Source organism: Rhamphochromis sp. 'chilingali', assembly GCF_963969265.1.
Source record: "Rhamphochromis sp. 'chilingali' genome assembly, chromosome: 11".
Taxonomy (NCBI): domain Eukaryota; kingdom Metazoa; phylum Chordata; class Actinopteri; order Cichliformes; family Cichlidae; genus Rhamphochromis; species Rhamphochromis sp. 'chilingali'.
The window spans coordinates 9,935,779-9,951,384 of NC_137938.1; the positions used below are offsets into that span (position 1 = coordinate 9,935,779).

The following is a 15,606-nucleotide window of genomic DNA, read 5'->3' on the forward strand; positions in this document are numbered from 1 at the left end:
AATGGATGTCAGTCAGCTTGTAGCACTGGATTGTATTGTCTACCTCAAGTTTCTAACATTGCTTACTACGAAGCACAGCATCAGTGAAACACGTGGCATGTGAACTAAGTGAAAGCGTCAGAAATATGACTGCTGCACTAAGCAAAGAGGAGCTTTCTCAGCGTCAAACCATGTCTAGACAGAAGGTCTCTAAGGAGGCTGTGCACCGCACTCTAAAACACTTTACAGAAACTTTATCAGCTGTATCCAAAGTACAGGCAAAGTGACCACAACATCAGAAGATCAATACATCAAGTTTGGTTCACTGACAGATAGAAAAGCAACTTCATAACAGACATTGCCTTTAAAATATTTAAAAAAAAATGCAAGACTCCAGTCAGAGGAGTAGTGCAGAAAGAAGATTATCTGGATCTCTTCTCATCTGCACGAGTTGAGGTCTATAAACCGTTTCTCAGGAGGGGAAACACAACAAACGCTTGGTTTGGCATTGGAAAAACTCCTACAGTATTTACTCAATAATCAAACGTTTGACATGACTGCAGTACCTCACTTTAGCTGCACAGCGTAGGCCTACTTACATGAAGGCATGGTGTAGTAAGGATGTGCTGAAGAGAGTTATTATAGTTGTGAATTTTCTAATTGGTTACTATTTTTATTAAGCTTTGACTTTCTGTCTGTAGTTTAGTTTCAGTTGATTGTTTGTTTAGTTTAGTTTTAGTTTCACTGTTTTAACAGTCTTTTTTTAAATATTACTGTATGTATAGAACACACCAGAGGTAGGATTTAGGAATATCAGTATAGGTATTAAAATAAAAAGACATAACTTTTTGAAAAAGGTTGACTCGCATTCTTGTAAATATCCAAAGTCTCAATAAACGTGTCCATTAAAGGCTCAAGACAAGTTGTAATAACAAATTAACAAGGACTAAAACTAAGTCTTTTGTTTCTATATTTTTATTTTATTTCAGTTTTCCCACTAACAAAAACATATTAGGTTGTTTTTGAAAAGTTTATTGTTGTTTTTATCTTTGTTAACTAGAATGCTAGTTTTAGTTTTAGTTTAGTTTTAGCTAAATATAAAAACATTGGTGCTAAAGCAAACAAAAATATAGAGAAGAACACCACAGAGTGTCAAAATTCAACTTTGAGGGTGTTTTACTGACTACCCTGTGAACAGGGCGAAGCGGCACTCCATTCCTCAGAGATATGCTAAACCTTCTGGTTTCAAAACAAACAGACATTTTCAGCGTGTGACCTCAACCCCATTAATAATTTAAGGGGTTCTGAGAGAGACAAGAACTTCTTAAAATAATAGAATTGGACGACCTTGAGTCCACATTAGCCAGAAAGCATCAAGTCATTAAAGCAAAAGAAGTGTAAATAAACTTTTTGCTTAAAATGTGAAGTTGATCATTTATGATTTATTTAAAAAAAAACAAAAAAAAAACATTAAAGTTAAATCTTCACTTGTGGTCTCAGATTGGTGCTTTTTAAAAATACATTTTCATTAGTTATATATTCTTCAATGACTGCCTATATTTTTACTTACTGCCAATAACAGTTAGTAATGTTATCACAGCTAGAGGTAGAGCAAGTCATCTACCAACTGGAAGGTTGGTGGATCAATTCCCCGGCTACCATAATCATGTCCTTGAGCAAGATACTTAACCCAATGCTGAAAACTGTTCTGTTTTCCTAATCCAACTGTGATCTGCATGCTGTTTCCCAGCTTTTTCCAATCTAACTGTCTTTTCCGACCTATTCTAACTTGGACAAGTGAGGAGATGAGAAAAGAATGAAAGAAAGGAGGCAAACCAGTAGAGGGCAGTATGGTGAACTGTTACTGTGACCTTACACCTAAGGCATACAGCAGTACACAGATGTGCTGGAAGCCTTCTAAAGAGGCAGGAAAAATACAGAAGTAATGCTAACTTTCTGTGGTGAGTTGTCTGTGTGTACACTCACCGTTGAGCCCTTATCTGTGAGGTAGCTGATTCCTTCCTCTGGTCCGATAGCTAACTCTACTGATATTACCCAGCTAGACTAGAGGGGGAGGAGAGACACAGTGCAGAAATGTAAATTTTGACACATAGCTCATATTTCATCACATCATGTACTTACACAAATTTTATAAAAGCTCTAATATACTCCTTTGTTTTTGATGTCTAATGGCATTTATAACAGAGTTAGGTTTGAAGTTAAAGTAACTGCTGCAGAAAATAAAGTAATAAGAAGAAATACTGACTCTACAAGACCTGAAATAAGTAAGTGTGAAAGCGAACACTACCCCGTGCATGATAAAGAAGCTCTAGCCTCCCACCTCATGACTTTGGCTATATTTCAGTGTATGGCTAATACATTAAAACATGTCATTATTGATCTTTACATGTAACATTATCTCAATGTACCGAGAGTCCTACCCCTAAAGCGCATTTGAAGCACTCCTTGTCGAAGCGGTAGATGGGAGAAAGTATCTCAAAGAACTTGTGGATGCTCTGTTCATCATTGAGGTTAGCAAACTGCTTAAAGGTCTGCTGGATCTGCTTACGAAGAGCCTTCGGCTGATAGAGAGAGAGAAAAGGGGAAGGACAAAACACTTAAAAGAGTAAGGGCTTTCTGGGAAACAGCTGAGAACAAGCCAAGAAAAGCACAGCACACAACTGACAGGCCCCACTGTGAGTGACAACAGGAAGTTTAACTTAATTCCAGGCAATCTGACTGATCAGACATTTAGCCAAATGTCCTTTCAGTCATCGGGTTTGTTTCCCTGCCAGTCACCCAAACAGCCTGTCAGCTCTAACTCAGCCGATACACAAAGCAGGAATCAGATGCAATTTGTGCTTTGACACCATTGTTACCAGGAAGTGGGTAGACAGTTAGTCACTAAGTGGGTTTAGATTATTATATTAGTTTAATCTCACCTTAAGGGAGTCAAGGAGGCTTTTGGGGAAAAACCTTCTCAAACCAACATCTTTCCTGAAATGAAAGAATAGTGCCACAACATTTTTCTTTGGACTAATTTACCTCAAAATAAAAATTTTTTGGAAGCATACACTCAAGACAGCATGACATGACATAACACAATCTTACTCTAGTAGCTCGTAGTTTGATTTCTTATCCAGGGCGTTGCCTGGCATCTCTCTGAAGAACCGCCTATATAATTCACAGAAAAGATTAACATATGAACAGGATCAACAACTAGCCTCAAGTATTCAGGACAACTTCTACATATGGGATTTAGACAGATTTAGCAAACACACATGACACACTCAAGTTCATTGTGGTTTGAAGTGTATCAAATACCAAAACACCTGTAATGTGTGTGTGTCTGATGAGCGCGTTCTCACCTTATTTCCAAACAGCCCAGTTTCAGTGCAACATCTTGATCCACCTGGTCAGCTATGTGTTGCATGTAATCACTCTTTACCTGGAGAGACACATGGTGTGGCAGCAGATTTTTAATAAATATAATGAGCTAAGGACTGGAAATGTCTAATAACAGCATAAATATTAGATACGACGGGCATCTTTTTACATGATTTAAAGACATGTCTGCCTCATTTGGACATAGCAGAAATGAGGCAATCATACAGAAGACAATAAATGACAGAAGTCACTTAAGAAAACCAGACTAGTTTTCTTTCATTCAGTATCCTGTTGTGTGGCCTCACCTGGTGATAGAGGTAGTTGAGAGAAGGTTTGTCTTCAGAAAAATGGCTGAGATAACCTTTAGGAAAGTACCGTATCCGCAACTCATACCTGAGAAAGACAGCAACAATGTTACCAAATACCAAATACACACACATGCACAAACTCATAATCAAAAATGTGCAGTATCCAAGCTCAATAGTTGCCTGAGGACTAAAAACAGAAGGAATAAGCTCTCTCTCTCTCACACACACACACACACACACACACACACACACACACACACATGCACAAACTCATAATCAAAAATGTGCAGTATCCAAGCTCAATAGTTGCCTGAGGACTAAAAACAGAAGGAATAAGCTCTCTCTCTCTCTCTCACACACACACACACACACACACACACACACACACACACACACACACTTAAAAAAAAAAAGTGTGTCTGGACAAACTACAGGATCATTAAAGCGATATTACTTGATTAAAAAGACGCACTGATTTCAAAGCATACAGTTTAAAATTTTAAAAATGAGGAACTTAACATGTCACATGACATCTACTGTGACAGATTGAGGCTAGCAATTTAACAGCGGTTTGTCTCTAATTGACTAATATCTGTTGACTTGGAAACTGCTGTGGTTTTACTAACTGATAAACACCAACGTTTTATAATGTACCTTACGGTGAAGTTAATTACAACTGTTATATTCATCAATGGGCTTTCAAAGAATCTGAAGATTTTTTTCAGGGATAATGCAGAAATATCTAAAAAAAAAAAAATGCATATTTTGCATTATGTTTCATGCCATCAAAATGAACTTGAGTATTGCCTGATGATAGAGCGTTTTGAATTAGAAATTCTGCTTTCTGTGAAGATGGAGAGGTTAAAGTATATGTCAGTGACAAAGCAGCACTGATGCATCTGGTAGCTTGCTTGCTTTTCTCAGTCTCCGTCACTTCAACAGGATGGCTGTTTGCCAACATGTGCTTAAAACTGAGTCTCATATTTGAAATATGTAGCCTTCTGTACTCACTACATTATGTCTCGTGGACTCGTATGACCATAAAGAATAATGAGCTTCCTGCAGTTACACTTGCCAATAGCTATGTCACAGAAGCACCCAGATGGGCCATCATTGTTTATAGTGATATATTATCTAATGAGTGACATATTGCAGTGACTACAGGGGAGAGAAGTGGGTCAGGAGAGTAATGAGCTCCAAACTGCTCTGATGTTACAGGACTGTGGTTAGGTAGCAAAGAAAATCAAGGCTGAGGACTGAATGAATAAAACATGTTTGTTCTATAACAAAAAGGGAATATGACAGAGGAGATAAAATGGTGTGTTTAATAGAAAAGAGGGGAACGATGTGAAGGATGAGAGTGAACAGTGACTGAATGTAAGAGAGAGAATGAGATAAATCGCACAGGGAGTGAGAAAGGAGTGAGATAGTCGGTTCATCCCCTGGGCCACTGCTGCTGTTCTAACAATAGCTCGGCAGCAGAAACTCCTGTGGGCTTGCAGCTCTGCCGCCCTCCAAGGCAGAACTGCAACAACTGGCGGAGCTCCTCTGCTGTATGTCAGCAGTGTGAACAACTCGTTCTTGTTGAATTCATTTAAATTTAATGAGTGGGTGTAACACATCACAGCAGGACAAAGGACTGAGTCTTAAGGAGAGTTAGTAACAATATCTACATCATCCACCCAGCACCAGCATAGTTTGAATCCAGGCTATAATTGGACAGAGATGTCCTCAAATAAGCAGCGACACAGAGACCAAAATGTTAGGCAGGTGCATCAAATAAATGAGAAGAATAAAACTTTATTCATTTTAATATAATACTAGGAAACCACGAGTGCCAAAAACATATCCTCACTGCATGCAACAAATTCACCTTTAACAGCCCAATTTAAGTTAAGTTTTTCCTTTTTTTTACTGCTTGTATAAGTAGTTTAAATAGTGATTTAAGGTGCAGTGCCTAGTTTACCATTAAGTGATTTATTGGAGCCCATGTGTTTGCAGCAGTCAGTTGCAGCTGTTTATTGCAATAACTCCCGTCAGAGACGAGGTGGTGTCATTTTACTTTGGTTTCTGACATTATCACAACATTAAAGAAGGAAGGTAGCTACTTATTAAACCTATGCATATTTATAGACAAGCTTAAACAACAGAGATACTTTCAACCACAAGTGAGTACTGGTGCTACTTTAGGTATCCATTGATCAATATATCCTCATGCAAGACTGACATTACTGGTCAATCACAGGTATATTGGAGTCACTGTACAGGCTGTACAATATGGATAGATAAATACTAAACGTTATGCAGAAAAAAAACATGCTTGGGTTAACTTAGAAATGTGTCATCACACTGCTCTGAGCAGAGCTGCTGAATAGAAACTGGAGCGGATTCAAGCAGTTACGTTGTTAACAAACTCTGAATATCTTAGCACGGTGTGCAGTTTGCCCTTAAAAAATTTTGAGGAAACGGGAAAAGTGAATGCCAAAAGAAGCAAATGAACAATATCTAAAAGCATTTCCTTAAGAAACGAAAGACTTGACACATCTCAACTGAAAATCAGCGGCAATTATCATATGAAGTGATGAATCCAAATTTGTTGTCAGTGTGTACAGATGAGATGAGGAGAGAGGTATGACAGTGACTGTTTACAGCCAACCAGTGAAACATGTTTAAAGCTCTGTCATGGTTTGAAGCTCCATTTCAACCAGTGGTGTTCATGGAAAGATGACTGAAGAAAAGCACTGTTAGATATTGATCCACCATGGAGCACCATCCTCAGTGGGTGGGCAGGTGACCATATGCTGTGTGGCTGCAAAGCAGTAGGGCTGGGTTTGAGTCCGACCTGCTGCACTTTGTCTTGCCCTCTCTCTCCCTCCCTGCTTTCCTGTCTATCTACACTGTCTCTATTGAATAAAGGCCAAAAATAAATAAAATTAATAAAATGGCTCTTGCTTATGTATATTTAAATTTTACTCTATAGTATTTGTTAAAAAAAAAAAAAGTTAGAATAGTCCGAATGAGCAGTGGGAGCTAAGCACAAAACACAGAATCTCATAGTTTTACCTCCACTCTTCTTGCGGGTGCTGTTTTTCATATTTCTCCCTCACATGAGACACACCTAAATCAGGGTGTAACCAATGGAGAGCGTCCGAGCGCAAGTGGGTCAGGCGGAGACCTAAAGAGGCAACACAGCGCAGTTTGTGGATCTCTGCTATCTTCTGGATTACACCCTGTGGAAACAAATGGTTTGATGAAGAAAAAGAAAAGCGAAAATCAGGGAAATAACAACAATACCGAACTATGCAGGTAAGAAACGTGTGCACGTTACCCTGACGTCTGTAGCATCTCCGTGCCTGATATTGCTAGCCCATGTACATGGTTCGCTGTTTGTCTCAAAGTAATGGAAGATCTTAAGAACGCGGTCCATGGAGCCCGGGGGTCTCTCTAGACCTCCAGCAGAGCCACTGGTGCTGGGTACACCAGGCATTCCAGACCGGGATTTAACCCCGCAACCACCCGCAGACGGGTGGTTGATGTTGGGTTCCAAGTAGGAAGACGATGCCATGCCTGACTCGGATGCTCCTGCTAGGGCTAACTGGCCATCATATTCTGAAAAGAAGACAGCAACACAGTAAGGACCCGGTACTCAAATGAACTGGTATTCTGATTTAAAACGAAGTTGGTTATCATATGAATGAAGAAAGCACTGCACACATTAAATGAAAAGGAAACTTTGGAATTTGGATTTAGAGTTGGAGCTAATGAAGTCACAGTTCTTCACATAAACATTTCTACTAAAAAATTCTCAACCAGGGGGAAATTAGGCAGCTATAGAGGACAACTGCTAAATCAACCAGGCGGACAGCTTTTAGACTGACTGACTGCAAGTGGCTTGGTCATTCAGTCCCACCTGCAGCATAGCATGGATGGAGTCTATGCTAAGCTGCCGTCTCTATTGTGGTGTTTCTTAAAATCTAAAAGCTGTATGAGGATAATTAAACGGTTCTGGAAAAACTGGTGCCAGCTAAAAATGGCTTTGGCTCATTTTACAGAAGATTTCTCAAGTAGTGGTGCACCAAATTGAGTTTCAATATCTCAGCATTGACAGCTCATTCTACACGATCACGATCCTGACAGTAACCATCATTTTTCCTTAAGTCCCATTTCTAATGACAAACATTAGAAAAAAAAGATGTTTTTCAAGGATTTTAACTATAGATTTATCCAAAGTTAACAATAGCTGCCCTGATACCAATATATAAATCACAGAATATCACAATGCAGATTTCCCGTTTCCAAATTCAAAATGACAATATGAGCACAATAATAAACTTTATTATCAAAAGGAGGCAGACACAGTAATAAACCAGGCTACAATAAAAATGCTGGCTTGTCTAATAAACAAAAGTAAACAAGTTATTGTCTCTCACTCTTCTTTCACCCAATATCCTTTTTTATTAGTTGCCGATTTGTTTCTCGTTCGACTGTATTTTTGTGCATGACACCCCCACCCCCCGATGCTTCCTGTGTCACACTCTCACTTCCTGGACATCCCCGCAGGGTTTTGTCGAGTCATCACCACTGCAAGGACTGCCTTCAGCTGACTGTGATTTCTGGCTATCAGAAATCACAGTCATCAACAAATTAGGCACAAGTGGTGCGAATCAAAATTACTTCACGGCTCATTTCCAGTATTTAAAGTGTAATCTTTGACAAAATGTGAAAGTGATCTGTATCATTAACATCTACCAGATGCTGGATCACAGGCAGATTATTTCCTATCGATAAGAACCGAAGCAGAGACAGACTTATGAAGACTGAATGATGGAGATGCAAGACGTTTCAGCACTTAACCTGTTTGACCTGCAGCTGGATAGAAACATTTATTCTTCCCTCACTGTGAATCCAGGGTTTACCACAGCTAAAGAAAATTGGCTTTTTTGTGTTAAAATTTGTGTTTTTTTAAAAATCGTTTTTCAATGATAGGGGCTTTATTTGCTCAAGGATAACCTCTGTTCGCTCAGAAGATTGCTGTATTTTCTTTTGCACACATTCTTTCCATATTGGTGGTATTAAAATCAACCTTTCAGTGACCAAAGAAGTCCCAAAACTGATATGCTACCTAGATTACATCATGCTGTACGAGGTTATATTCTGAATAGCGAAAATGCTCATTGTGTCCTTGTAATACATATAGGTCAGTGTGAAATGGTCAACCAACAAATCCTCAAGACACGAATAAAGTAGATTAGTAGATTAGATTATAAATGCCCCTCTTACTGTCATCATCCAATTATAATTTTACTTCTGGTATTAGGATTATTACATGGCCTGTCACAATCCTCAATAATCCCATTAATAATACCACCTTCTTTTCAATAACTGCTGAATTTATTTGATGAGATAAGTTAAAGGTAAAACATTTCGTTGCACATAATAAATATATTAGTGAGTTTTTGCAGCAAAGAACATTTATAATCCCTCCACTGTTACTCTGACAGCAGCTGAAATTTCAAGTTTCATAAGGCGATATATGCAAATCAGCTCTGCTTTATGCTTCAAAATTCCAGGCTTTCTGAACCATTCCTTGTAAAGTATCAACCCAGCACTTTAAAGTACAGGTATGACAAACCATTTGCTGACATTGCTCATGAAATGCTTTTGGCATATGAATCTTCTCAGTTTAGTTTACTGTGCATGTTCACTGACTGAAATCGCATTAGAATGGTTTGCTGGGGTTTTTTCTTTCCCCTTTGGTTGGATATTGTGTAACTGGGTGAGCAAAGCAATGTCTTTTGTATTTTTAGTTGTGGTAAATATACACTAAAAACACTCTTAGTGCAAACCCCTGTACAGACTGTGAGCGCAGAAAGAGTTGCAGATGCAGCTGCCCAGATTATCTTCAGTTGTTTTAACAGCACTAGCTCCAGCTTTCATGCCTTGTCTCAGAGGGACATGTTAAAAAATGTATTGGGGGCATTATTTTGACTGCGAATTCTTTTTACATGTAAGCAACTGCAGCATTTTAGCTACAGAATCACAAACCAAAGTCTGCGGTCTGCTGCTTTCACTTGGTCAGCCGGTAGTCAGATTAGATATTAAGTATTCGAGCATCGTAACACATAAAACACAGGAGCAAAAATCACCTACATGCACCGATAACCTAAATACTACATACAGCTTTGCTAAATCCTGTTAGAGAAGTAAGCATACCTTCATTTCAGTGCAGACATACAGCCACTTTATAATCCTCATACTCTTACATCACATGTAAGTAGGAAATTTAGTATGAGAAGACGTATATAATGCACGATAGGTTGGAAAAAAATACTATAATGTATTGTTACAATAATTATATTAGCACACGCATGCACACACACACACACGTATATACATACACACTCACTCAGTGACAATTAGGGCACTTTATAACACGTATGGCTCTAAATGCAAATTAATAACTGTTTTAAAATAGGTGCCCTACACAACATAAGGTAAATGACATCATCTCTCATTTCCACCAATCTCTGCTCAGTGCAATTGCACTAAATTCCCACATGCAAGCCCTCCCACACACACACAAGCGTGAAGACATGAATCAAATCAACTAGGCCAAGTAGACAGCCAGGAGGGGTGCGGGCAGCTTCCAGACCCACTGCCCGCGCTCTCAGTGGGGCTCCACTGACTGACAGTAAGCCTGTTGAACCACAGAAGGCTGGAGTTGAGCTCAGTCCCACAGCAGCAGCAGCTGGAGGATGGTTTATCTCCTTTTCTAACGGGTATCTGGGTTACTGGGGTTAGCACAACCCTGGGGAAGCAGAGGCTTGGCAGCAGTGGCTTGCCATCGCCATCTCTGTACCATTGCCTTTCTCTTTTCTTCCTCCTCACTTGTTCACATCTCTCACATCAAGCCTATCTTTCTGAAAATGTCACAATTTTTTCCGTTTACTTCCATTTCTCATGTATCAAAACTCCCAAAAGCTTCTTTCCCCATGCTTTCACTCTTCATCTGCTCTTTTCTTCTCATCCTCTTAAACACATCCCTTCTCTCTTCTCACATACTTACAGACCTTTTAGCCACTGCCTTCACAAGTCCATTTGATCCTCCTGTCCTATTGAACCACCTCTCCTCCTTCCTCCCTCTCATCTTCAATTTCCTCTGCTTCCCCCCTCTCCACGTATTTCTCTCGCTACTTCAAAGGATACGCATAATCTATATTAGACTGAGGAGCAGACATGTGAAGGCTAAACATTAGTTGCAAATATTTCAACAGTTTAATACTGACAAAAAAGCAACCATATATACTACTTTAACACTAAAAGCACTTTATACAACATGTCTCATTCACATAAGCACGTTTTTTAATCTGTTTCTATCTAACACTCACACTCCAATCAGTGCATCAGGAGCAACTTGTTGTGTCTTGCAAGTACAAATACAGCAACCGAGGTTTGACTCAAGTGCTGTAAACATGGACTGACATACACTCTTATTAGACAGCGTCGGCAACTAACTAAGTTAAGTTCAGCCATTGTTGCAACTGGACCTGACATGTAACAAATTCTGACAGCAAACAGAAACAGTACAGATCATTATGCCTGTAGCATACTGTGAAAACACCCAAAGCTCAGCGTGATGAAAAGTACAATTCATCTTGTTCAGGATACCTATATCCACTGGCAAACACAATCATTTACCATATGTGCACCTAATGAAAGAACAGTGCACTGCCTTCAAGATACTGCATCACCAATTATTATGGATTTAATGTTATAGTCATAAAGAGCGAGAATTAAGTGAAATAAACAGCAGAAAGTACTAACTAGACAATGCATAGTATACATCTCCAATTTCTCTACTGATGCTTCTTAATACCTACTTGGTAAGGGGTGCTGTGCATAAATGCACCCCCCCTTGGTCCAGCAGAGAGGGATGCAGCCGCTGCTCTCCATTTGTACTGTAGGGGGAGCAATTCCAGGTGTGGCCACGGGGCCCAGACAAAACTACTGGGCCCTAAAAACAGCATAGAGCCTATGACTAGGGGCAATTCCTCATTGGGCTTTATGCAACAATTTTAAAAAAAGATTCCAGGTAGATAAATCTGAAGACACCCGTTGAAAAAAAAAAAAAATCAACAAGATGTGAAAAACAGTGGGAATTTGTTGTGCTGGTGACTGGAGTCTTTTTGGTAAAAAGCTTATTGATTGTAAAAAAAAAAATATCGTAGTAAAAAAAAAAAAATCAATTAGCATCCCAGAATTGAAAGTAATGCCAGTAAAGGAAATAAACTAATAGGAGGAAATAAAGAGTGTAAAATATCTTTTGTACTGACGACACATCAAACAGAGAAAACACTGGCTGGCTTGCTGTCTATGCTGTAGCAGTCACTACATTAGACTAAAAGTGCAGCTGATAGAGAAGATCCAATAGCTTTTAAATAATACTGACACAGAGGTCCATCAGGGCTTCTTGTGCATAATAATCTAATTTATAAATATTTCATGTCTAATATTTGGTGAGAAAATCCAAGCTCCAATCACAAGACTGCAACTCATTTCTCCACAGCTTTTTGAAACATTACTCCACTTCAGGAGTCATCAACTTGGATTCCTGGTCTTAGTAATCAGCCGGTCTGACTCTTGCCATGTCCTTTCACACAGAAAATTTTGCAACGTAATATGTAACGATCCTCTGTCAGGAAGCTCTTTCACCCCAAGGAGACTGAGCCTCTGAGGGTAGAGATAATTCAGTAATTTGCTCAAGGACACTTCACTGGAAGCTTCCAGAAAAAGATTCTCATGACTGATGATTTCCTTCCCTATTAGGCCATCTTGTAGGCCAATAAATTCCCACAAAATATCAAATTCAGGTCATCGGTAGGGAGTTAGTGATCCAATATATCAATCCTTGATAATAAACTCAAAGGTTTCTTTCCTGCAGCCATAAATCTTCAGCCACCGGGGTTTGGCATTACACGTCAAATTTCCAGGATACAAAATAAAAGTGACAGCGCTCACTGGATACGTAGGACTCCATAAAATCACATCAAGCGATCATTTTCCAAAGGAAGGTAGCAGTTCTGTTCTGTAAATCCACAATGCTGTCCAGAGGGGATGGCAACGCAGATCACAGCAAGGAGACCAGAGAAACAGGCATCAGTGAAAAAGACACAAAAATGTAGGGCACAGAAAATGAGCCTAGTGAGGGAGAGGAAAATAAGAGTGACTGAAGCAAGGGGGATAAAGAAAGAGCAAAGACATAAAGCTGAAAGAAATAAAAATTAGAAAAATGAGATACAGTTAGAATTAAAGATGAGTGGAAAAGAACATTTTGAGATGGGGAAAAAAAGAGAAGAAATGAAGCGAGCGGAATGATGAAAGAGAAGCAGAGAAACCTCAGGGAGAAGCTGAGCCTCACGTCCTCCAAAGCTTTCCCACAATGCTCAGAGCCAGCAGGAGTTAACCAGGTCAGAGCAGGTATCTGACGCTAGAGCGGGACATAAGTGAATGAAGAAAAAAAAAAAAAAAGAAGAGCAGGATGGAAGCAGGACTAAAAAAAAAAAAAGGGAAAAATATTTAGCAAGAGCAGGTTTGATGCTGTAAATCCATTTCGAAGTCAGGCAGCGGCGTGTTTCTTAGTCTTTCTTCTGTGGCGGCGGAAAAGAAGCGAGAGCAGTTACAACATAACTTCCAACCTCTCAGACATACACAGATACACCCAAACACACGCACGCGCACACACAGACTGCTCATCCAGCAAAATCTTTAGGGAGTCAAAATGAGTGCACCGAAAAGCATGAAGATCAGACTGAGTGTAAGCCAAAAAGGGTGTATTAGAGTTCCCATATGTGTGTGTGCGCGTCTGAGAGAGCGAGAGAGAGCGAAATGCATAGGAAATATGAAATCAAAGTGACTGCATGTGAGTGTCAGCAAAAAGTGAGAGTGCGCGTCTGTGAGCCAAGTGTTTCTCCTCTGCTGTGTTTTAGGTTTAAGCTGCTGCGACCACGCTGCGAAAAAGCTGCTCGGATTGCTAACAGGCACAACCATGGAGGGGAGGGGGATGTTGGTGTGTTTGCAGAGGTGTGCGTGTGTGTAAGGCAGAAGGGGGGGGGGGGGGCACACGGAACAGAAGCAGGAAGAAAGATAGATATAAACATTGTAAATGAGACTTGATGCAGTGGAAAGTAGGTGCGCTGATTGGACAGAATGCTAAAAAGGACCCGGTGACTTTAATAAACAATTATATGAACACACAAACCTGTCACACACACCCCCACGGTTTTACCAAGATTAGTGATTAGCCACTGAAAACACACATTCCACTCTCCTACCACTTACGACATTTGTTTGTCTACATTTCTCTACACCATCCCTCCCCCTTTTGACTCTGCAGCCCTCAGCAGGTCTACACTGCCCTCTGTCTACGCTCTCCTCCTCTCCACACATATTTCACCTGCTCCTGCAGCCTGCGAGCTTCACTGGCAGCAAAGCACTCCAACATTCAATCCCTCTAATGTGACAACGCACAAGATGTTGTGAACGCTTTACAGCTAAGCTTCTAGTGGCTAAGCGCTGCAAGCAATTACTCACCGAGGTATGCCCAGCCACACAGGAAACGTGTTTAAATGCTAGGATGTCTACTTTACTTTTTTATTGAACAAAAAAGTAAACCAAATAGAATAGCACAAACATTTTTAGTTAGTTAATTCTGCAAATATATCAAAAAGGCAACTTTTTGTGTTTAATATTCAGAAAATAAAATTATTACAATAAATTCGCCACTTTATTAGGTATACCTGATTAAGACTCTTAATTAATGTAATGTCAACAGAGGCTATGAAGTTCAAACTGTGCACCAGGATGGAAGAGGAAGCCCACATTGAATGCCACTCGTATCAGCTAAGAACAGGAAACTGAAGCTACAATTCACTCTCGCTCACCAAATTAAATAACAGAATAATGGAAAAAGAATTGTCTGAACTGACGAGCCTCTATTTTTGATGCAATATTCAGACGGCTAGGTCAAAATTTGGCGTACCCAGCATAAAAGCAGACATCCATCCTGCCGTGTATCACAGGTTCAGGCTGCTGGTTGTGGTGCACAGTAATGTTTGTCGTACCAACTGAGCAATGTTTAAAAACCACATCCAACCTGAGAATTGCTGCTGACCATGTGCATCCCTTTATGACCACAGTGTACCCATCTTCTGATGGCTGCTTCCTCAGATTAAGACATCACAAAGCTCAAATCATCTCAAACTGATTTCTCCATAACAGAAGTTCACTGGCCACCACAGTCACCAGATCTTAACCCAATAGAGTATCGTTGAGATGTACTAGAATGGGATATTCACACCATAGATGTCTGCAGCCACTGCGCCATTATGAACCAAAATCTCAGAGGAATGTTTCCAGCACCTTGTTGAATCTATGACACAAATTAAGCCAATTCTGGAAGCAAAAGGAGGTCCTAGCCAGCACTAGCAATGTGTGCATAACTAATGCAGTGGCCGGTGAGTGCATTTCTAAAACTTGGCTCTGGATACATGCTGTGCAAACAGAGAGGAGAAAGTGTAATGCTGCTACTGCAAAGAAATGACTCGGGATCTTTCTGTTTTATGTTTTTTGCATCATATCACTATTTGACTGTTACAGGACAGAAACTGTGTCCAGAAGGTGTTATAGAGGAAGTTTACCCTGTGCCATTATCAGCCACAAAGGTTACATTCTGCCAGTCTGCACGCTGGATGGTTTATTGTTGTCGTTTTCCAGCAAACTGAGGAAGCTTCATGTGATTACAGGTTTGTGCCAACTTCAACTTTGGCATTAGAGAACTCCCAGAGTTAAGAAATGTAAATTTTGTTTTGGTCTTTCTCAGCTCAGAATATTCAGCATCCTGCCTGTAGACATACAGTAGGATCAACAGTTACCT

At 39.9% G+C, this 15,606-nt stretch overlaps 1 protein-coding gene across 7 annotated transcripts in view; it reads right to left on the reverse strand.

Annotated features, from left to right (window-relative positions):
• The window catches only part of LOC308404976 (focal adhesion kinase 1-like), a 64,851-nt gene that overhangs the window by 37,847 nt on the left and 11,398 nt on the right, over positions 1 to 15,606 (reverse strand). For all 7 annotated transcript variants that reach the window (XM_080895317.1, XM_080895320.1, XM_080895319.1 and 4 more), the window contains 8 exons: positions 7,003 to 7,283; positions 6,738 to 6,904; positions 3,672 to 3,759; positions 3,348 to 3,427; positions 3,091 to 3,153; positions 2,922 to 2,976; positions 2,421 to 2,561; positions 1,966 to 2,043 (listed from right to left, as the gene is read on the reverse strand). In XM_080895317.1, the coding sequence (XP_080751443.1) occupies positions 1,966 to 2,043; positions 2,421 to 2,561; positions 2,922 to 2,976; positions 3,091 to 3,153; positions 3,348 to 3,427; positions 3,672 to 3,759; positions 6,738 to 6,904; positions 7,003 to 7,283 (953 nt within the window). The remainder of the gene's footprint in view (positions 1 to 1,965; positions 2,044 to 2,420; positions 2,562 to 2,921; positions 2,977 to 3,090; positions 3,154 to 3,347; positions 3,428 to 3,671; positions 3,760 to 6,737; positions 6,905 to 7,002; positions 7,284 to 15,606) is intronic.